The sequence below is a fragment of the Mesoplodon mirus genome (assembly GCF_964341445.2).
Source record: "Mesoplodon mirus genome assembly, chromosome: 4".
NCBI classification, from domain to species: domain Eukaryota; kingdom Metazoa; phylum Chordata; class Mammalia; order Artiodactyla; family Ziphiidae; genus Mesoplodon; species Mesoplodon mirus.
In genome coordinates, this window is record NC_138979.1 from 35,342,103 (window position 1) to 35,364,459 (window position 22,357).

The 22,357-nt window shown below is 40.5% G+C and overlaps 1 protein-coding gene across 1 annotated transcript in view; it reads right to left on the reverse strand.

Annotated features, from left to right (window-relative positions):
* ADAMTSL3 (ADAMTS like 3) overlaps positions 1-22,357 on the reverse strand; it is a 394,591-nt gene that overhangs the window by 145,488 nt on the left and 226,746 nt on the right. The window contains 5 exon segments of the mRNA XM_082617479.1: positions 12,022-12,106; positions 13,637-13,784; positions 18,936-19,140; positions 19,831-19,881; positions 21,225-21,363. Of these exon segments, the coding sequence (XP_082473605.1) occupies positions 12,022-12,106; positions 13,637-13,784; positions 18,936-19,140; positions 19,831-19,881; positions 21,225-21,363 (628 nt within the window).

Below are 22,357 nucleotides of genomic sequence, written 5' to 3' on the forward strand. Positions count from 1 at the left end.
ATTCCACAGCTGAAAGTTAAGAAGGTCAAAACTGCAGTTCCCCAGCTTAGCTTTATAAGCTATAATTTTTATTTTTCTAATTAAAAAGAAAAACCTTTTGAACATCCACTTTCTATGTAAATTCAGAGCTCGGGCCATAGTCAACCACAGAGGCAGAAATATTTATCTTCTCCAGGAGGGTTTGGGAGGCTTTCCTCAAGGGATCTGAAATACAGCTCACTGTCAACAAGCAAGCATCCCCAAACCACAAGAGACAGGGGTAATAAAAGGATGAACTGGAAGCTGAGATATGTTGTGGTTTTGTTTGGAAATCAAGGGAATGACTAGAGTCAGAAGTGGTAGGAGGAAACCATAAACTTCACACTAGACAGCCAGGAACAGGCCAGAAGCTGCCAGGCAGCATGAATTATAAAGGAAACTTGCAGAGAGACCACAGAGCGAGACAGCGAGGAAGGTGGAGAGAGGCAGCCGCTCAGGCCCGGGAACAGGTGCTGGGGCCTCGGTTTTCCATGATGGGAAGAAAGAAGTGGCGTCCTACAGGAGGAAAGAGTGAACCAGCTTTGCACAGTGAATAGGGACTAGAAGAGCCACCAGCAAGGTTGGGCGGGGCTGACAGTTCATGCAGGCTTGAGGATGGAGACGGGGCTGGAACCTGCTAAGCTTACACGATATGGGCCTTTTCCAGTTAAGTAAAACAAACTGTATTTTCGTAACTTAAAAGGGACCCTCAGGACTATCTGATCCAATGGTTCCCAAATTTGGATGCACCCCACCCCCAGTCACCCAGCGTGCTTGCTAAAAATGCTGCTGACAAATTCATAGAGATGGAAGTAGAACAGAGATTACCAGGGGCTGGGGGTAGGAATAGGAGGATGGGGAGTCAGTGTTTAGTGGGTACAGAGTTTGTGTTGGGGATGATGAAAAATTCTGGAGATGGATGGTGGTGATGGTTGCACAACAATGTGAATGTGCTTAATATCAATGAACTGTACACTTAAAAAGGGTTAAAATGGTCCACTTTAGGTTATGTACATTTTACCACAATTTAAAAAATACCTGGCAGAGCCAAAAGAAAAAAAAAGAGCTGGTGCCTGGGACCCACTCCCAGAATGTCTGACTCGGTGAGGTCCAGAAATCTGCATTTTAAATAGCACCACAGATGCTTCTACAGGAAGCAATTTGAGAACCACACTTTAAAACGTGGCATTGTGGTTATCAAAAAAGGTCTTTCTAGTTTAGAGCTACATACTGAAATATTTATGAATGAAATGATATGCTGTCTGGGTGTGCTTCCAAAATGGCCCAGTGGGCTGGAGGTAGTAGTGTAGATGAAGCAAGAGTGGCCCCAAGTTGATAACTGTTGCAAGTGGGAGATGGACACATGGGGGTTCGTTACACTCTTCTCTCCTCATTTATACAGCCTTGAAATTTTCTATAACAAGCAAAAAAAAAAAAAAAAAAAAGACGTGATCACCCTCCTCCCCACAAATACATCAGAAATACATCTACATGTGGAACAACTCCTACAGAACACCTACTGAACGCTGGCAGAAGACCTCAGACCTCCCAAAAGGCAAGAAACTCCCCACGTACCTGGGTAGGGCAAGAGAAAAAAGAAAAAACAGAGACAAAAGAATAGGGACGGAACCTGTACCTCTGGGAGGGAGCTGTGAAGGAGGAAAAGTTTCCACACACTATGAAGCCCCTTCGCAGGCAGAGACTGCGGAGCGGGGAGCTTCGGAGCCACGGAGGAGAGTGCAGCAACAGGGGTGAGGAGGGCAAAGCGGAGAGATTCCCAAACAGAGGATGGGTGCTGACCAGCACTCACCAGCCCAAGAGGCTTGTCTGCTCACCCGCCAGGGTGGGTGGGGGCTGGGAGCTGAGGCTCCAGCTTCGGAGGTCAGATCCCAGGGAGAGGACTGGGGTTGGCGGCGTGAACACAGCCTGAAGGGGCTAGTGCGCCACAGCTAGCTGGGAGGGAGTCCGGGAAAAAGTCTGGAGCTGCTGAAGAGGCAAGAGACGATTGTTTCAGGATGCACCAGGAGAGGAGATTCAGAGCACCGCCTAAACAAGCTCCAGAGACGGGCGCGAGCCGTGGCTATAAGCGTGGACCCCAGAGACGGGCATGAGACGCTAAGGCAGCTGCTGCAGCCACCAAGAAGCCTGTGTGCAAGCACAGGGCACTACCCATACCTCCCCTCCCGGGAGCCTGGGCAGCCCGCCACTGCCAGGGTCCCATGATCCAGGGACAACTTCCCCGGGAGAACACAGGGTGCACCTCAGGCTGGTGCAACATCACTCTGGCCTCTGCCGCCGCAGGCTCACGCTGAATTCTGTACCCCTCTCTCCCCCTGGCCTGAGTGGGCCAGAGCCCCCTAATCAACTGCTCCTTTAACCCCATCCTGTCTAGGCGAAGAACAGACACCCTCTGGCAACCTATATGCAGAGGCGGGTCCAAATCCAAAGATGAACCCCAGGAGCTTTGTGAACAAAGAAGAGAAAGGGAAATTTCTCCCAGCAGCCTCAGGAGCAGCAGATTAAATCTCCACAATCAACTTGATGTACCCTGCATGTGTGGAATACACGAATAGACAATGAATCATCCCAAAATTGAGATGGTGGACTTTGGGAGCAACTGTAGACATGGGGTTTGCTGTATGCAACTGACTCGTTTCTGGTTTTAAATTTATCTTAGTTTAGTATTTAGAGTTTATTATCATTAGTATAATTGTTTATTGATTTCGTTGCTCTCTACCTTTATTTTATATATATATATATTTTTTTCCTTTTTCTCTTTTTGTGAGTGTATGCTTCTGTGTGTGATTTTGTCTGTAGAGCTTTGCTTTTACCATTTGTCCTAGGGTTCAGTCTGTCCATATATATATATATATTTTTTTTTTAGTATAGCTTTTAGAGCTTGTTATCATTGGGGGATTTGTTTTTTGGTTTGGTTGCTCTTTTCTTTCTTTTTTTTATTACTTTTTAATTTTTTATTTTAATAGCTTTATTTCTTTTTATTTTCTTTTCCTTCCTCCCTCCCTCCCTCTCTCTTTCTCTCTTCCTTCCTTCCTTTCTTTCTATCTTTCATTCATTCTTTCTTTCTTTCTTTTCTCCCTTTTCTTCTGAGCCGTGTGGCTGACAGGGTCTTGGTGCTCTGGCCGGGTTTCAGGCCTGTGCCTCTGAGGTGGGAAAGCCAAGTTCAGGACATTGGTCCACCAGAGACCTCCCAGCTCCACATAATATCAAACGGCAAAAGCTCTCCCAGAGAGCTCCATCTCAACGCTAAGACCCAGCTCCACTCAACAACCAGCAAGCTATAGTGCTGGACACTCTATGCCAAACAACTAGCAAGACAGGAACACAACACCACTCATTAGTAGAGAGGCTGCCTAAAAGCACAGTAAGGTCACAGACACCCCAAAACACACCACTGGATGCGGTCCTGCCCACCAGAAAGACAAGATCCAGCCTCATCCATCAGAACACAGGCACTAGTCCTGCCCACCAGGAAGCCAACACAATCCAATGAACCAACCTTAGATACTGGGGGCAGACACCAAAAACAAAGGGAACTATGAACTTGCAGGCTGCAAAAAGGAGACCCCAAACACAGTAAGTTAAGCAAAATGAGAAGACAGAGAAACACACAGCAGATGAAGGAGCAAGGTAAAAACCCATGAGACCAAACAAATGAAGAGGAAATAGGCAGTCTATCTGAAAAAGAATTCAGAGTAATGATAGTAAAGATGATCCAAAATCTTGGAAATAGAATGGAGAAAATACAAGAAACATTTAACAAGGACCTAGAAGAACTAAAGAGCAAACAAACAATGATGAACAACACAATAAATGAAATTAAAAATTCTCTAGAAGGAATCAATAGCAGAATAACTGAGGCAGAAGAACGGATAAGTGACCTGGAAGATAAAATAGTGGAAATAATTACTGCAGAGCAAAATAAAGAAAAAAGAATGAAAAGAATTGAGGACAGTCTTAAAGACCTCTGGGACAACATTAAATGCACCAACATTCGAATTATAGGAATCTCAGAAGAAGAAGAGAAAAAGAAAGGGACTGAGAAAATATTTGAAAAGATTATAGTTGAAAACTTCCCTAAAATGGGAAAGGAAATACTCAATCAAGTCCAGGAAGCACAGCGAGTTCCATGCAGGATAAATCCAAGGAGAAACATGGCAAGACACATATTAATCAAACCATCAAAAATTAACTACAAAGAAAAAATATGAAAAGCAGCAAGGGAAAAACAACAAATAACATACAAGGGAATCCCCATAAGGTTAACAGCTGATCTTTCAGCAGAAACTCTGAAAGCCAGAAGGGAGTGGCAAGACATATTTAATGTGATGAAAGGGAAAAACCTACAATCAAGATTACCCAGCAAGGATCTCATACAGATTCAATGGAGAAATTAAAACCTTTACAGACAAGCAAAAGCTAAGAGAATCAGGCACCACCAAACCAGCTTTACAACAAATGCTAAAGGAACTCCTCTAGGCAGGAGACACAAGAGAAGGAAAAGACCTAAAATAACAAACCCAAAACATTAAGAAAATGGTAATGGGAACATACATATCAGTAATTACCTTAAATGTAAATGCTTTAAATGCTCCAACCAAAAGACACAGACTGGCTAAATGCATACAAAAACAAGACCCGTATATATGTTGTCTACAAGAGACCCACTTCAGACCTAGGGACCCATACAGACTGAAAGTGAGGGGATGGAAAAAGATATTCCATGCAAATGGAAATCAAAAGAAAGCTGTAGTAGCAATTCTTATATCAGACAAAATAGACTTTAAAATAAAGACTTTTACAAGAGACAAAGAAGGACACTACATAATGATCAAGGGATCAATCCAAGAAGAGGATATAACAATTGTAAATATTTATGCACCTAATATAGAAGCACCTCAATACATAAGGCAAATGCAACAGCCATAAAACGGGAAATCGACAGTAACACAATCATAGTAGGGGATTCTAACACCCCGCTTTCACCAATGGACACATCATGAAAAATGAAAATAAATAAGGAAACACAAGCTTTAGATGACACATTAAACAAGATGGACTTAACTGATATTTATAGGACATTCCATCCAAAAACAACAGAATACACTTTCTTCTCAAGTGCTCATGGAAATTTCTCCAGGAGAGATCGTATCTTGGGTCACAAATCAAGCCTTGGTAAATTTAAGAAAATTGAATCACATCAGGTATCTTTTCTGACCACAATGCTATGAGACTAGATATCAATTACAGTTAAAAATCTGTAAAAAATACAAACACATGGAGGCTAAACAATACACTACTAAATAACCAAGAGATCACTGAAGAAATCAAGGAGGAAATCAAAAAATACCTAGAAACAAATGACAATGAAAACATGATGACCTGGGCTTCCCTGGTGGCACAGTGGTTGAGAGTCTGCCTGCCGATGCAGGGCACACAGGTTCGTGCCCTAGTCCAGGAAGATTCCACATGCCGTGGAGCGGCTGGGCCCGTGAGCCATGGCCACTGAGCCTGCATGTCCGGAGCCTGTGCTCCGCAACAGGAGAGGCCACAACAGTGAGAGGCCTGCGTACTGCAAAAAAAAAAAAAAAAAACAAACACGATGACCCAAAACCTATGGGATTCAGCAAAAGCAGTTCTAAGAGGGAAGTTTACAGCAATACAATTCTACCTTAAGAAACAAGAAAAACCTCGAACAACCTAACTTTACACCTAAAGCAATTAGAGAAAGAAGAACAAAAAACCCCAAGTTAGCAGAAGGAAACAAATCATAAAGATCAGATCAGAAATAAATGAAAAAGAAATGAAGGAAACAACAGCAAAGATTAATAAAACTAAAAGCTGGTTCTTTGAGAAGATAAACAAAATTGATAAATCATTACCCAGACTCATCAAGAAAAAAAAGGGAAAAGGCTCAAATCAACAGAATTAGAAATGAAAAAGGAGAAGTTACAACTGACACTGAGAAATACAAAGGAACGTGAGAGATTACTACAAGCAACTATATGCCAGTAAAATGGATAACCTGGAAGAAATGGACAAATTCTTAGAAATGCACAACCTTCTGTGACTGAACCAGGAAGAAATGGAAAATATAAACAGACCAGTCACAAGCACTGAAATTGAGACTGTGATAAAAATCTTCCAACAAACAAAAGCCCAGGACCAGATGGATTCACCAGCAAATTCTATCAAACATTTACAGAAGAGCTAACACCTATCCTTCTACTCTTCCAAAGTATAGCAGAGGGAGGAACACTCCCAAACTCATTCTATGAGGCCACCATCACCCTGATACCAAAACCAGACAAAGATGTCACAAAGAAAGAAAACTACAGGCCAATATCATTGATGAACATAGATGCAAAAAATCCTCAACAAAATACTAGCAAACAGAATCCAACAACACATTAAAAGGATCATACACCATGATCAGGTGAAGTTTATCCCAGGAATATAAGGATTCTTCAATACACGAAAATCAATCAATGTGATACACCATATTAACAAATTGAAGGAGAAAAACCATATGATCATCTCAATAGATGCAGAAAAAGCTTTCAACAAAATTCAACACGCATTTATGATAAAAACCCTCCAGGAAGTAGGCATAGAGGGAACTTACCTCAACAGAATAAAGGCCATATATGACAAACCTACAGCAAACATCGTTCTCTCTGGTGAAAAACTGAAACCATTTCCACTAAGATCAGGAACAAGACAAGGTTGTCCACTCTCACCACTATTATTCAACATAGTTTTGGAAGTTTTAGCCACAGAAGTCAGAGAAGAATAGAAATAAAAGGAATCCAAATCAGAAAAGAAGAAGTAAAACCGTCTCTGTTTGCAGATGACATGATACTATACATAGAGAATCCTAAAGATGCTATCAGAAAACTACTAGAGCTAATCAATGAATTTGGTAAAGTAGCAGGATACAGAATTAACGCACAGAAATCTCTTGCATTCCTATATACTAATGATGAAAAATATGAAAGAGAAATTAAGGAAACACTCCCATTTACCACTGCAACAAAAAGAATAAAATACGTAGGAATAAACCTACTTATGGAGACAAAAGACCCGTACTCAGAAAACTGTAAGACACTGATGAAAGAAATTAAAGATGATACAGACAGATGGAGAGATATACCATGTTCTTAGATTGGAAGAATCATCGTTGTGAAAATAACTCTACTACCCAAAACAATCTACAGATTCAGTGCAATCCCTAACAAATTACCCATGGCATTTTTCACAGAACTAGAACAAAAAATTTCACAATTTGTATGGAAACACAAAAGACCCCATATAGCCAAAGCAATCTTGAGAAAGAAAAATAGAGCTGGAGGAATCAGGCTCCCTGACTTCAGACTATACTACAAAGCTACAGTAATCAAGACAGCATGGTACTGGCACAAAAACAGAAATATAGATCAATGGAAGAGGATGGAAAGCCCAGAGATAAACCCACGCACATATGGTCACCTTATTTTTGATAAAGGAGGGGAAAATATACAATGGAGAAAAGACAACCTCTTCTATAAGTGGTGCTGGGAAAACTGGACAGCTACATGTAAAAGAATGAAATTTGAACACTCCCTAACACCATACACAAAAATAAACTCAAAAGGGATTAAAGACCTAAATGTAAGGCCAGACACTATCAAACTCTTAGAGGAAAACATAGGCAGAACACTCTATGACATAAATCACAGCAAGATCCTTTTTGACCCCCCTCCTAGAGAAATGGAAATAAAAACAAAAATAAACAAATAGGATCTAATGAAACTTAAAAGCTTTTGGACTGCAAAGGAAACCATAAACAAGATGAAAGACAATCCTCAGAATGCGAGAAAATATTTGCAAATGAAGGAACTGAGAAAGGATTAATCTCCAAAATATACAAGTAGCTCATGCAGTTGAATATCCAAAAAACAAACAACCCAATCCAGAAATGGGCAGAAGACCTAAATAGATATTTCTCCAAAGCAGATATACAGATTGCCAACAAACACATGAAAGGATGCTCAACATCACTAATCATTAGAGAAATGCAAATCAAAACCACAATGAGGTATCACCTCACATCAGTCAGAGTGGCCATCATCAAAAAATGTGTAAACAGTAAATGTTGGAGAGGGTGTGGAGAAAAGGGAACCCTCTTGCACTGTTGGTGGGAATGTAAATTGATACAGCCACTATGGAGAACAGTATGAAGGTTCCTTAAAAATCTAAAAATAGAACTACCATATGATCCAGCAATCCTACTACTGGGCATATACCCTGAGAAAGCCATAATTCAAAAAAAGTCATGTACCACAATGTACATTGCAGCTCTATTTACAATAGCCAGGACATGGAAGCAACCTAAGTGTCCTTCGACAGATGAATAGATACAGAAGATGTGGCACATAGATACAATGGAATATTACTCAGCCACAAAAAGAAATGAAATTGAGTTATTTGTAGTGAAGTGGATGGACACAGAGTCTGTCATACAGAGTGAAGTAAGTCAGAAAGAGAAAAATAAATACCGTATTCTAACACATATATATGGAATCTAAAAAACAAAAAGAAAGGTTCTGAAGAACCTAAGGGCAGGACAGGAATAAAGACACAGACGTAGAGAATGGACTTGATGACACAGGGAGGGGGAAGGGTAACCTGGGACAAAGTGAGAGAGTGCCATGGACATATATACACTACCAAATGTAAAATAGATAGTTAGTGGGAAGCAGCCACATAGCATAGGGAGATCAGCTAGGTGCTTGGGGACCACCCAGAGGGGTGGGATAGGGAGGGTGGGAGGGAGACGTAAGAGGGAGGAGATATGGCGATATATGTATATGTATAGCTGATTCACTTTGTTATAAAGCAGAAACTAACACACCCTTGTAAAGCAATTATACTCCAATAAAGATGTTAAAATAAATAAATAAAATAACGAGTGAACAGTGACAACAACAACAAAAAAAAACAAGTAAGGGACTTCCCTGGTGGTCCAGTGTTTAAGACTCCGTGCTCCCAAAGCCGGGGGCCTGGGTTTGATCCCTGGTCAGGGAACTAGATTCCGCATGCCGCAACCTAAGATCCCACATGCCGCAACGAAAAGATCCCACGTGCTGCAACTAAGACCCAGCGCAGCCAAATAGATAAATAAATATTAAAAAAAAAAAAACACAGCAGTTGAGGGGCATTCCCAATAGAGAGGAAAACATGATTAAAGGGATGGAGGTGAGTGGCAGCTTGTTGCTAGCAAGGAACAACCACCAGTTCAGTGTGGCTGGAGCATCCCATTCAAGGCAAAGTAAGGAAGCGGTCAGAGATGAGGCTGGGAGCTCGGAAGGCTAACACCCTGCTACAGCTTGTTAGCCTGGTGAATGAGTGTAAGTCTTTGGGGGATGGCGAAACATTGGGATATTCTGAACGTTGTAAGAAAGATCAGATTTGTGCCTTAGCTACACTAGTTTGGGTTAGAGGACAGATTTCAGGGGATCGAGTGGGGAGCAGATTAGAAGGCTGTTGTAAGTGTTCTGCTAGTGGTTTCAGGACCTGGACAGGACGGTAGTAGGAATGGAGAGAAGGAGCTGCAACAGAGAAAGACTTTAGTAGATATGACTGCACAACTCAGTAGTTAATTACAGATAAGGGAAGAATGAGCAAGAGGCAAGGATGACTGCAGGCTTCTAGTTTGGGGAACTGAGAGCAAACCACTCAACCAAGAGAGGACACGCAGAAGGACTAGCAATTGTGATCTAACTGTGTTTTGAGAAGAGATCCTGGTAGGATGCATCATTCAAGACTGAGAATTCCATGACCGTCCTTATGTGACAGCTACAGACTCCCTTGCAGGTGTCTCAAGTCCCTTTTCTTCTACAAGTTCCTTCCCTTACAGAATCATAGGAGATGAGAGCTGGGAGAAGGTTCCAGTAGCTTTTAGCCTAACACCCTCCTTGTACAGCTGGGAAGTCTAGAGACGGTAACTGACTTGTCTAAAATCCTTATTATCTTTTTAATACGTTTAAGGCTGTCCTAACTTCAGATGAAAAACAACAACAAAAACCAAGCACATACATATAACCATTCCTTTTCATCAACTTGACTACCAGTCTTCCTTCTTTAGTAATCAAATACCCATTGCCCCACCTCCTTCCAATTCAGAATTCATTACTTAAAGCTCTGCAACGTTTTACTTCTCTACACTTTGAATGCTACTGCTCTAAAATTAAGTGAGAAAGACTTTCTTGTCAAACAAAACAGCCTTTTCTCAGTCCCCACAGTTGTTCCTTGGCTTTTGGTGAGGTTTGAATACTATCTGCTACACCTCTCCTTAAGTGCGTTGCTCCCTTGGTCTTTCTAACAGTGAGCTTTCGTTGCGTTTACTCCTTCATGCTCCACTTCTTCTGACTCCAATTCTAGATCTCCCTGCTTCCATCATGAGCCAAACACTCTTCTCTCTTCAATCACTTACTCTGGGGTCATTCACCTCACGGTGTCCACAGTGTCTTCTGGGTTCACATCCAGATCGGACAGTAGTCCATGTGGAAAAGCTCTGCATGTGTCTTAAGTGTGATGTGCCAATTCTCTTGGCCCGCATCACTAAAGGCACGGAGCCTTCTCAAAGACAAGGAATCCATGTGCTCCTGTAGGGGCTCACTGTTGGGCTGAACCACAGTTAAAAGGGACACTGACAAATGAGAGAATGTTCTGAAAAGAGCAATGGGGTTGGTAAGGGATCTAAAAACAACATGTGAAAACCGCTGAAAAGGCCAAGAATGATGATGAGCTTGGGAAAGACAGTGCTCTTGGGATCCAGCTTTCTGCAAATTTGTGAAAACTTGTCACATGGGATGCAGCATAGATGTGTTTTTCTCTGTTTCAGAAAGCAGAAATTTGAAGGAGGTTGTATTTTGGCTCAACAGGAAAAAAAAATTATTGCAAATAACTCAGGTTGTTCAACCCAAGAATGAGCTGTCTCTCAATGCAGTGAACTCTGCCCTTGCTGAAGGTGTTGAACAAGAAATGCCTGTCCTGAGAGGGAGACCAGCCATATCACCTCTGAGATCCCCTTTCCTCTGACATCCTGTGAATCACTCTCCCTGTGATAGCCTGTCAGCACCATGGACTTCATATGCCTGATGGGGAATCAGCCGTCCCATCCAATTCCTCAAGTCTACCATTCATGCTGTTGTTCTTCTAGATTGCTGGGTTAGATTCAACATCTTTGATTCCTTGTTCTTTTTAGGTCCCTATACCTCCACCTCCAGAATGTTTCTTTAATATGCTCTTAATACTTTATTTCCACGGATACCATTATAATCCAGACTTGCCAAACCCCATGTGGATAGAAGTCATTGGATTTTTGAGTTGGGACGAACCCTAGAGAGATCAAGCCCAGCCTGCTCATTTTATAAGTAAGGAGAATGAGACACAGAAAAATGAAAGACTTCTCTAAGGTCACATAGTTAAAAGTGGTGGTACTAGGCTCCAAGATTTGTAGTGCCATATTCTTTCCATTGCCCCATACCACAGCAGCTCTGGAATTTCTCCTTTTAATCACTCAGGCCACCCTGATACATTTCGGCCTAACTGGTTTTATAGACATTGGCCATGACTTAACCATGGAATGACTGGTTTATTTGTTTAATACTGTCTGTTTGTTTAATGATGGCCTTTGGTCAAATCATATGTGTTAATCTAGATCTAGGAATTATCCTCAATCTCTTAACTGTAACAGACCACTGGGTCTGCTTTGAGTTAAACAGCACTGTTCTTTTCTGGGCTTCTCACAGATACTGCCAAAGCAGGACTGCTGAGTTGTGAAATAAAGAAGAATTCTAGCCAGCTCAAGCTCTCTAGAGTCTGCAAATCCAGGTCATTTGGATTTGAAACATATCATTGTACTCCAATGAGTACAAAAATTGCATATATCATGTTAGCTGGCTATGCTCTGATTACTTCCATAAAAGGTCCTGGACTCACGTTGGTTCTTCGGTTGCTATTCTGGTCTCTTCTAGTTCTTGTGCTTGTTTCAGCCAAGGTAATTTCGCTTCCACTGGACTTTTTTCTGACAAAAAGGGAACATGAACAACAAGCTTAATTATTGTTACTCATTCAAGAGTTGGATATGTGATTGTTATTTGCTGAAGATTTCATCAATAAAGAGGTCACACCTTTCAAATGCACAGTACATGAAGTGGCTTCTGGATGGAACCAAAAATTTCTGTCATACATTTTTTTTATTAACACATTATCAAAATACAACCAAACAACCCCATGACACAGTTGAATACATTCTCCAAGTTAGCATAAAAATGCCTTTTATAAATCAGTACCAGTATCTGTTGTTTGCATATTAAAGCTCTTACTTCAACCATTATCAGTTTGCTTTCTTTTTCCACAAATTTTTTTGCCCGTTGAATGAGGAAATTAATAGAGAAAAGCAAATAACATAGAAGGCTTAGAAAGTTGGGAGGAGGAGAGTCAGTGCTATGGTTTATTCAAACTTTAATTGCTATAATTGTTGAGGGAAATGATTACTAATTACCACTGGCCTGCAGGAGCAAGCTGGTGCCCCTCTCTGTCCTTTGAAGCTTCCTAAGATGTGAAGAAAGAAACAATCTAATTATGAAATGAGAAAGGAAATAATTTTGGACTGCTTCAGGAAAATCACAGACACTAAGAAAGTGGCTATAAAAGTACCACTGACTGCAGAAATATGGAGAAAAGACTTCACTGGGAAGTTATATAATCAGTGTTTGTACCTTGCATGGAAACCAGTGATTTTTCTGGAAGACAGACATCATCAAATAAATATTTTTTGAATAGTTAGTTGCCTATGAGGCTATTTGTGTAAATAATGCACCCAGAAATAATGAAGAAGACTTTTATCATCCTCCCCAAAGTACTAAGGAAGACTCCTTGGCACTGATACTTGGGAGTAATTCTTTTTCCATTTCCAAAAGGAAATACTTGTCACGAGGACTAGTAATACCTCACTAAAGTACGTATATGGAAATAATCATGTCTAGAGAGGAACATACACCCAAAAGATGATGCCAAGACTTCCTTACCCATGGATGCTACCCATTTCTGCTAATTCATGTGGAACAAGTGGGAACTACAAAATAATTTCTAAGTGCATCTATAAATCTAGATTGGGACCTGAAAGTCTTCATTCATTCATGGTAGGCAATAGGACATATGATGAAGCTGGCATTGTTCCTTCCTCAAGAAATGTACACTCTGGTGGAAGGCATGTGGGAATTTTCCTTTTCCTTTTTCTCTTCATCCTCCTTCTCCTTTTTCTTCAAAGCAGGGACTGCATCAAATTATTTTATGCCCACCAAGAAATGTTAATATAAGCCTAGACAGGAGCCACTCTATATGTACTGAATCAATAAGAGCTCAGTTTCTTCTCCAGATCAATTAGTCACATAGGTCTAACTTCTTTATCTAGGTGGACGGGTCTACTATAATCTGTCAGTAAAACAATTTTTATAAGAAAGTTAGTACATTGAAATTTAAATGCTGCAATATTAGTAAGAGAGCTGGAAAACACCGTTTGATTTAACTTGAAAATGCACCACAAACTTACCTTTGGGTTTGTAACATGGGATGGGAATGATACATTCTTCTTTGATGTGTAACTTCAGTTGTGGATTACAGCCACCAACGTGCTGTCCATGATGGTTGATACACAGAACAACCCGGTAACGTAACCCCCGGCCACAAGTCACTGTGCACTTGAAAGATGAAAAGAGAAGCCAATGAAATTCTCGTTCATGAAGAGATCCACAAAGGTACTAAGGTCTCATGCACAGGAGAGTCACTAATCTACATGAATGTTAAACACAAAAGACCGTTAGATAAACATTATGTAAGGAAGGGGGTGGAGGCTGATTTCCCATGATTCTTATGCTTCAGGGCCCCTCCCTTGCAAGGCTTCCTTCCCATTCTCCATTCAAAAAGTATTTCAGGTGAGGTCACAGCGCAAGAAAAATTGAAATGCCCTGAAATCTTTCTACGCAAATATGAAAGAAACTTAATATAGGTTTTCTCAAATTTGATTAAAAATTCACATGACATCATCCAAAACAATTTGTGAAGACAAAAGAAACTTTTCTAAACTACTAATTTAAAAAAATATCAATTTTTGCTCAACCATGCTAGAGGATTATCTTTCTATTCTGTGTATAGAAATTGATCTTCCAAAATTGTTGTCATATGAAAGGGCCATCGAAGAGTATTCAGCCAAAAAGTGTAGGAAAAAAATATTATAGATGTATCAGGCACTTAAAATTAATAAAAACATTATGCTATTTTCTCTGAGTTTTTATGAACTTTGTGTTGTATTTTTTCTTCTTGAATTATTTGTTTATGATTTGGAAGGTACTCTTGTCTATGAATGGAATATTTTCATGTCATGAACATCCAGGATATGTTTTCAATTTATGTACATTATGTTGGTGAGCATGTATGTATGTATATGTGTGTGTGGTTTGTTTTTAAAATCAAGACTTTATTTTTTAGGACTATTGAAGGTTTATAGAAAAATTGAGCGGATAGTACAGAGAGTTCCCATACGCCCCCTTTCTGCTACATACAGTTTTCCCTATTGTTAATATCTTGCATTAGTGTGGTACCTTTGCTACAACTGATAAACCAATACTGATACATTGTTATTAACTAAAGTCCAGAGTTCACATTAGGGTTGTCAGCTTAAAAAAATATGTAATTTCTTACAATTTCTTTCATTATTGTACATACACATTTACTTAGATACCCAATATTTGTGTTTTGTATTCTTTCTTCTTAAAAAGTCACCTCCTTGGTAGGGGAGGGATAGATTGGGAGTTTGGGGATTAGCAGATGTAAACTATTATATATAGGATGGATAAACAACAAGGTCCTACTGCATAGCACATGGAACTATATTTAATATCCTGTGACAAACCATAATGGGTAAGAATATGAAAAAGAATGTATTATATATATATATATATATATATATATATATATATGTATAACTGACACACTTTGCTATACAGCAGAAATTAACACAACATTGTAAATCAACTATACTTGAATAAAATAGATTTTTTAAAAAGTCACTTCCATATGGTATAAACTTCAGGCCCCACCAATCCTGGATCCACCCCTGGGAGAGGTCAAGAAGCCTTGGGCATGTGCTAGAGAACACACACTGTTCTGCAGATGTGATCTCACTAACTGTCCTGACACACTGACAGGTTAGCAGCTTCACTCCCATTTAACAGATGAGCAAATGAACAGCCCACCGCCTAAGGACCTTGTTCAAGGTCATGCAGTTCCTAAGAGGCAGAGTGGAAATCCTTCCCAGAGCCTCCTGTTGTCAAAATAATGACTTCACCACTGCTTCATAAAGCTTAAAGATTCTTTCCTGAGTCCATGGATGCTTCTTCAATTGTCACAGATGAGTTGCAGAGGATATGGAGGCCTTTTTCAGCATAGACCCATCTCCAAGAAGAGCAGAACAGCAGGAAACCTCTCTTATTCCCTCATGCCACTCTTATGACCACTGAACAAATACTGAATGAATTTAGTGAGGTTTGAGATTATATCTGACGTCTGGGAAACTGATTCACCTACCCCCACATTCACCTATTTGAAATATATGTGATCTTAAGAGGCTATTTTATATTGGCCAAGAAAGAAAAAAAATTCTGCCCCAAAGAGAAAGAAAACAATATGATTATAAGGTATAACTACCTTAGAACTGGTCGATCCAAAGGAATATTATTTCCTTAGTAGCTTCTCAGGAAGCTGGACACTTACCCCAAGGATGTGGTCAGTGTTTACGACATTCCCAGAACTCCTCTTTCAAGCTGAATACATCCTTAATGATAGCAAATTCTCATCACTGAGAATGTGTTTGATTTTTTTAAAAGTGGAAAGTATGGAGAGCCAAGAAGGATGAATGAGATGCGTTGGTTAACAATCCTTCATTTGGGTATTGTAAGTGACAATAAAGTCATGATATAGATGGGGTGGGGTGGTATAAAAGCTCTAAAGACAACACAGAACATATGGGTAAGAACTGTAAGAGTGAAAAACAAGCTCTGCAGGTTGTAGAAGTAATGTGGATTTTTGAGGAGAGATCACAATATGATTTTTGGCATATAACTCAAGTTCAAAGAACCGAACGACCTTGCCATAATAAAATCCTTCCATCTCAGTCTATTGATTTATGTGAACAAGGCTTCCCAGTGTGTACATGCAAAACAAACTAAAACAAGAAATCAACAGTTAAAATTAAGAATAAAATTACTGCTGAACCCATGTTTCATTCTGGCAATGGACTATTTTTTAAGGCCCCACTCATCTTCTTGGAAGACTAATTTCAAAGGAAAATTTACTTTTTATGTATAATAATCATTCACGAGAAATCGAAATACATTTAATTGTTGTTTGGTTGTGTACTAAAGTTAAATTTAATAATAACTTAATCCAGGGGAACATTTCTAATACTTAAAGCCTTACGGCTATAGGAAATTAAAATAAATTAATTTCAACTGCTACACGTATTTCCTTAGAGAAAAGTAGAATAGGGTAACCAATAAAAGACTTTAAAGCATAAAAGTACATTATATTAGGATAAATTCTGTGGGGGGGAGTGGTTTGAAAATGTGAGTTCAAGGGGAAAATAATGCAAAACATTCAAATTATTCAAGAGCTTGTTCATATACTTTTTAAAAATGGAAGATGGCAAGGATAGAAACCATCATGGCATTTACATTCTACTGGACCTATTTTTTTTTAATGCTATAACACTTTTATTTTAAAATGTCAGCCTTCAAGACGTGTTAGAAATGACATTCTTTGATTTTTTTTATTTAAACTTGTGATAAAAATTTTAGATGTCAACCTAAATATATATAAAGGGGTATGTAATTTTCCAAACTTCTTTTGGTATGTGAACAAAAAAGGATGGATAACTACTGCCCTATTAAGTACAAATGAAGCAGTAGTGGGTGATGATTTTGAGCCAGGGATATTAGAAAAGGACTGTGATGAGATAGCATCTGTAAACTGGGGCTGGAAGTGGGTCTTTCACCCAGAAAACTCACTTATCTCTACTCTTCAAGTTTCAGTTCAAGTGCTTCCTCCTTTCAGAAGCCTGCTCTGACACCTTCAGGTAGAGTGAATCACCCCACCTCTGTGTGCCGGCCATACAGGACATCATACAGCTCACTGCAGTGTCACACTGTATCATAACTGTTCATTTGTCTGTATGGTTTCTGCAGCTGGATTATGAGCTTTTGGCAGGGGGGTGGGTAGAAGCAGGTTTTATTTACTCCCTAGGATGGCAGCTGGCACACTGAATAAATAAATAGGTGAATGCATGTGTGTGTTGAACTAAATATGTAGGGATCACTCAAAAGAGCTAAAGGAACATGAGTCAATTATGTCTCACCCTCTAGTAAATTAAAAGTTTAAGCTTAAAATATTAAATACCAATACCTGCAATTTTTTGACTAATCCAACTGCACTTTATTTGCTCTAGAGGATTACTTGCTCATCTCCCTAGAGAGGAAACTAAGCTAATCTAACACAAGGCCTTGTTATACCTCTGTGATGTTGCCCTTTTCTCTTTTCCCACCACCTGACACCTCAATGGCTTCCAAATAGGCTGCCTGCCTCTGGTCTTTCCCAGCATCAGTCTATTGCCTCAATTACTTAAAATATATTACATTTATTTTCTTCAACAAAAATAGCGAAGCTTCTTAGTAACCACCAGACTAAGAACATACCTCTAATGTCAGTTCTATCATCTCCATCTGAATTTTCCAATTCTTTTTTTTTTTTTAATTTATTTTTGGCTGCATTGGGTCTTGGTTGCTGTGCACAGGCTGTCTCTAGTTGTGGCAAGCAGGGGCTACTCTTCGTTGCGGTGCGTGGGCTTCTCATTGCAGTGGCTTCTCTTGCTGTGGCTTCCAGGCTCTAGAGCGCAGGCTCAGTAGTTGTGGCACACGGGCTTAGTTGCTCCACGGCATGTGGGATCTTCCCCGACCAGGGCTCGAACCTGTGTCCCCTACATTGGCAGGTGGATTCTTAATCACTGTGCGACCAGGGAAGCCCCAATCTTCCAATTCTTAGTAACGTGGGTTCTCTCTTTAATCGAGGTGAATTAGGGCCTTTTTCAACATCTAGTCATTCTGTGTCATTTCTGCCTTTGCTCAGCCGTCTCGGCTTGGCCCTACCTCACAGTGATGTCTTCACTGGGCTCTCGTTTGGTTAAATCTTAGAGATGGGTCAAGCACTACAAAGGCAACAAAGACTTCCCAGTCAACTCTGCTCCAATGCCCGTTCCGTTCAGATGTACTACGCTTCTTAATTAATTGTTCTTACCTGCATTGATGCCTGCAATGTTCTCTCTTACACTGTCCTCCAACTGGCTCTTCCTAAGCTCTTTGGGACTAGGAACCCCGTTCATATACAACTTCTGCCTCCCCCAAGTTGCCCAGTACAGTGTTGGGAGCATAGCAAATAATCATTAAAATCTGAGATTGAATTAAAAAGTGGCGTGTACTCGGGACTTCCCCAGTGGCACAGTGGTTAAGAATCCACCTGCCAATGCAGGGGATACAGGCTCGAGCCCTGGTCCGGGAAGATCCCACATGCCATGGAGCAACTAAGCCCGTGCGCCACAACTACTGAGCCTGCACTCTGGAACCCCATGCCTAGAGCCTGTGTTCCACAACAAGAGAAGCCACCGCAATGAGAAGCCCACGCAACACAACAAAGGGTAGCCCCCGGTCGCTGCAACTAGAGAAAGCCCGCACACAGCAACCAAGACCCAATGCAGCCAAAAATTAATTAATTTCTAAAAACAGTGGCGTGTACTCAAATCTTACCTGAGACCACTCCATGGCAATCCACTTGGGACAGTCGAACAGATTGCAGGTTTGCATAACCTTGGGTTTAGGCGCATACATGCACTTCCATTCTTCCACTTGCAGTATCTCTCCATGCATGGACTCCTCCACGCACACGAAGCTCCGTCTTTGAATCCCACCTCCACAGGACACCGAACACGCAGTCCAAGGATTATGTTCCCAGCTCAAAAGCAAACAAACGAAAACACATTATTTATTTGTTGCCTGTTTCAAGTTTGCAAAGTTGATTGCAAAAAGTACAGCCTTGGGATAACAGTTGTGGTTCGGTTGACAGAGCACAGAATTGGAACCTTAAGACTTTAATCTTAACTGCTACACACAATCTGCAGTCACGAGGTACTTAACTCCTTTGACCCGAAGGTTATTGTCAAATGGGAGTAAGACACCTGCCCTCATGTATTACCACAACAGGGCCATTGTGAGAATCAAATAAATTAAACTATAGGGTGTGAAAGCATCTTCAAACAGTCCCTAAACTATAAAACACCAATGGACAACATTACTAGGGAATCATAGAATCTCAAAGTCAGAAAGAACCATCCTAGTCATCTAGGTATAAAAGGGAATGCAAATTTCTGATCAATTGCAATGCTTGAGGTCCCTCTATAATACCCAGTTATCAAGATACGCTTGACATCTCCAGTGACAGAAAACATCACCCTCTGAGCCAGCCTATTCCATATAATTCTTAGAAAGATCTTTCTTATGGACTTGAAGTCTGTGTTCCCTTATCTCTCTGTGAAAGGTCTAATAACTGCCCCTCTTACATTTTAGTCTATTGCTACAGATACTACAGTTCCTTGCAAATTACTTAGAGCATATTACAGAAAGAAAAAGGAAACCTGTAACTCACCGAGGGAGAGGTTGGAAGTGGTCATAGGGCATGATCTCTTTAAATCCATCGCTACAAATGAAATCATTGTGAGAATATAATTTCTAATCAATTAACATATTTATTAATTTGACTAGTACAGGTGTGACATCCCAAAAGACAGAGCTCTTTCAAATTAAAAACTAAATATGCCGAGTGTTGTGAACCATTTCCCCCAAAATTCAGCCACGATCTCCTTAATTTTTAGGAAAATCTCTGACACACATCCCAATTCTATATGAAAATGTAGAAAATGGAACTAGTAATATGTAGTCATCAAAGGCAAGAGTTTCTCTTAGTTTAGATAAATCTATTTATTACCTTTTATCATCTTAGCAGGTTAGTCTGATAAAATATATTAATGATATTAACACACTGTCATATTAGCAGGATCTTTAGAAAACCATTTTGTTTCACAGAATTTGCCTTTTGAAAAGGCCTCTATCGAGAATTACATACACCTGGGATTACAGGACATGCACAGCTTCGTGATAGGAAATGAAATCCACTGAGAATGCTTCCTTTTCCACTTGCACACTTTTGCCTTAGCCAGCTGGCAGTTAAGTGGGGGATTCTGGGACTTGACAGTATGCTGTTATTTTAAGATACTGTAGTAAAGCCAGGAAACTTCCCCAGGCAATCCAATCATCAGGTACTAAATTATGCAGCAGGATAGTTTATGCATAGCTTTACTGCTCTGGCATTAAAACTCTTCACTGCCTTGCACCATGCATTATTTATACTGAATTTAATGTGTACACTTCAAAAGTCAAAACGTGGTGATTGGTGACCCAGTTTAAAAAGCTAAGATGGTGGGCTTCCCTGGTGGCGCAGGGGTTGGGAGTCCGCCTGCCAGTGCAGGGGACACGGGTTCGTGCCCCAGTCTGGGAAGATCCCGCGTGCCGCGGAACGGCTGGACCCGTGAGCCATGGCCGCTGGGCCTGCGCGTCCAGAGCCTGTGCTCCGCAACGGGAGAGGCCACAACAGCGAGAGGCCTGTGTACCACAAAAAAAAAAAAAAAAAAAAAAAAAAAGCTAAAATGGTGAGTTACTAGTATTTACGGCTGGCAAATGGACTAGACACTGTACTTGGATGAAGAGAATGTTCATGCTGTATGTGTAGGAGATGCTCAAAGAGGTTCATTATAAACAGTCAAAGATCACAGCACATGGACACATAGCCCGCTAGAGAGAACTAGACTGAGTAAGCTGATGAGCCTAATTCCTACTGACCACGGTTATAAATGTGAATACAGGTACCTGCCACCAGTGTACGTTCAAGGTCACGCAATGGCAATGTGTTGCCTGGCAAGGGTGGATCAGTCACAGCTGCAGCTGATTTGTTTCAGCTGCATGGGTATGGGTAGTTATGCAAACCTTGATGGGCAAGGATCCATGCTGCATTCCTTCAGTTTTGGTTTTGGTTTCACATTCTCAGGGTAGTAATGGCAATAATGGTCAGGAACCACCCTCTTCAACCGGATATCCACACATTCAGCAGAATTGAGCTGATACCCTAAAGCAGCAGAACAAGAAAGTCTGAAGATCGCATCCGTTTGGGGTTTACTTGGCAAAGTTATCACTTGCCACACACTTTTTTATTCCTCTTTAAGAAACGTAACTCAGTGGTTCTCAACCCTGGGTGTATAACAGAACCACTTGGGAGGCTTTAATATACACCAATGCCCAGGTCCCTTCCTGGTCCAATTAAATCAGAAGCACTGCAGCCAAGAACAATTAAATCAGAAGCACTGCAGCCAAGAAATCAGCATTTCCACTGGTCAAAGTGGAAGGAGTGGGTGCTTTCTGTTGCCATGATTGCGTTGCCATGATTGCGTTGAGACCAAAGAAATAACGTTGTTCCTTTATTCCCAGGCTGTGGGGTAGTAGAAGCAGCAGACGCCCACTGCTTAATCCCAAGGGGGTAAGGCTCTTTAGCCAAAGCACCTATGGAGAGCTAACAATTGGATTGAGTGCTATTTTCAGTTTCCCGAACTACTTTAGGTTTAGAGTTGTTGTGGGGAACGAATAAGGTCATGTGTGTCAAAGCTTTGTTAAAAATGTAAATCTCTAGACAAATGCTAGGTGATATGGTGCAGCAGCAGCAAAAAAAAAAAAAGACTTTTTAAAAAAGACTCTCAGGTTCTTCTAAGTTGACTAATATGTGTGGCCAAGATTGAGAATGACTACTTGAACTGATTAGTTAGAAGTACTCCTAGCACTTACAACTAAAAGTTACAATAGACGCCTTTGAAACTGTTTGAAGCTCAGGTACAGAAGATAGTTATCCATTGTCACGTCTCCTCATCCTGGCACTGTGCAAGGCTCTCTTGTTTCCGTATACTTTCTCTTCTCCCACCACCACTCCCATTACAATCCCCCAGAGACACCTATTTATTGTTTATATGTCCTTAAATATACATCTGTCTTATGGAATTTTGTTTTGTGTGTATCTGTTTTGACTAAATTAATGATACTGTGCTTTAAGACCTGTTCTGTTTTCTACTTTT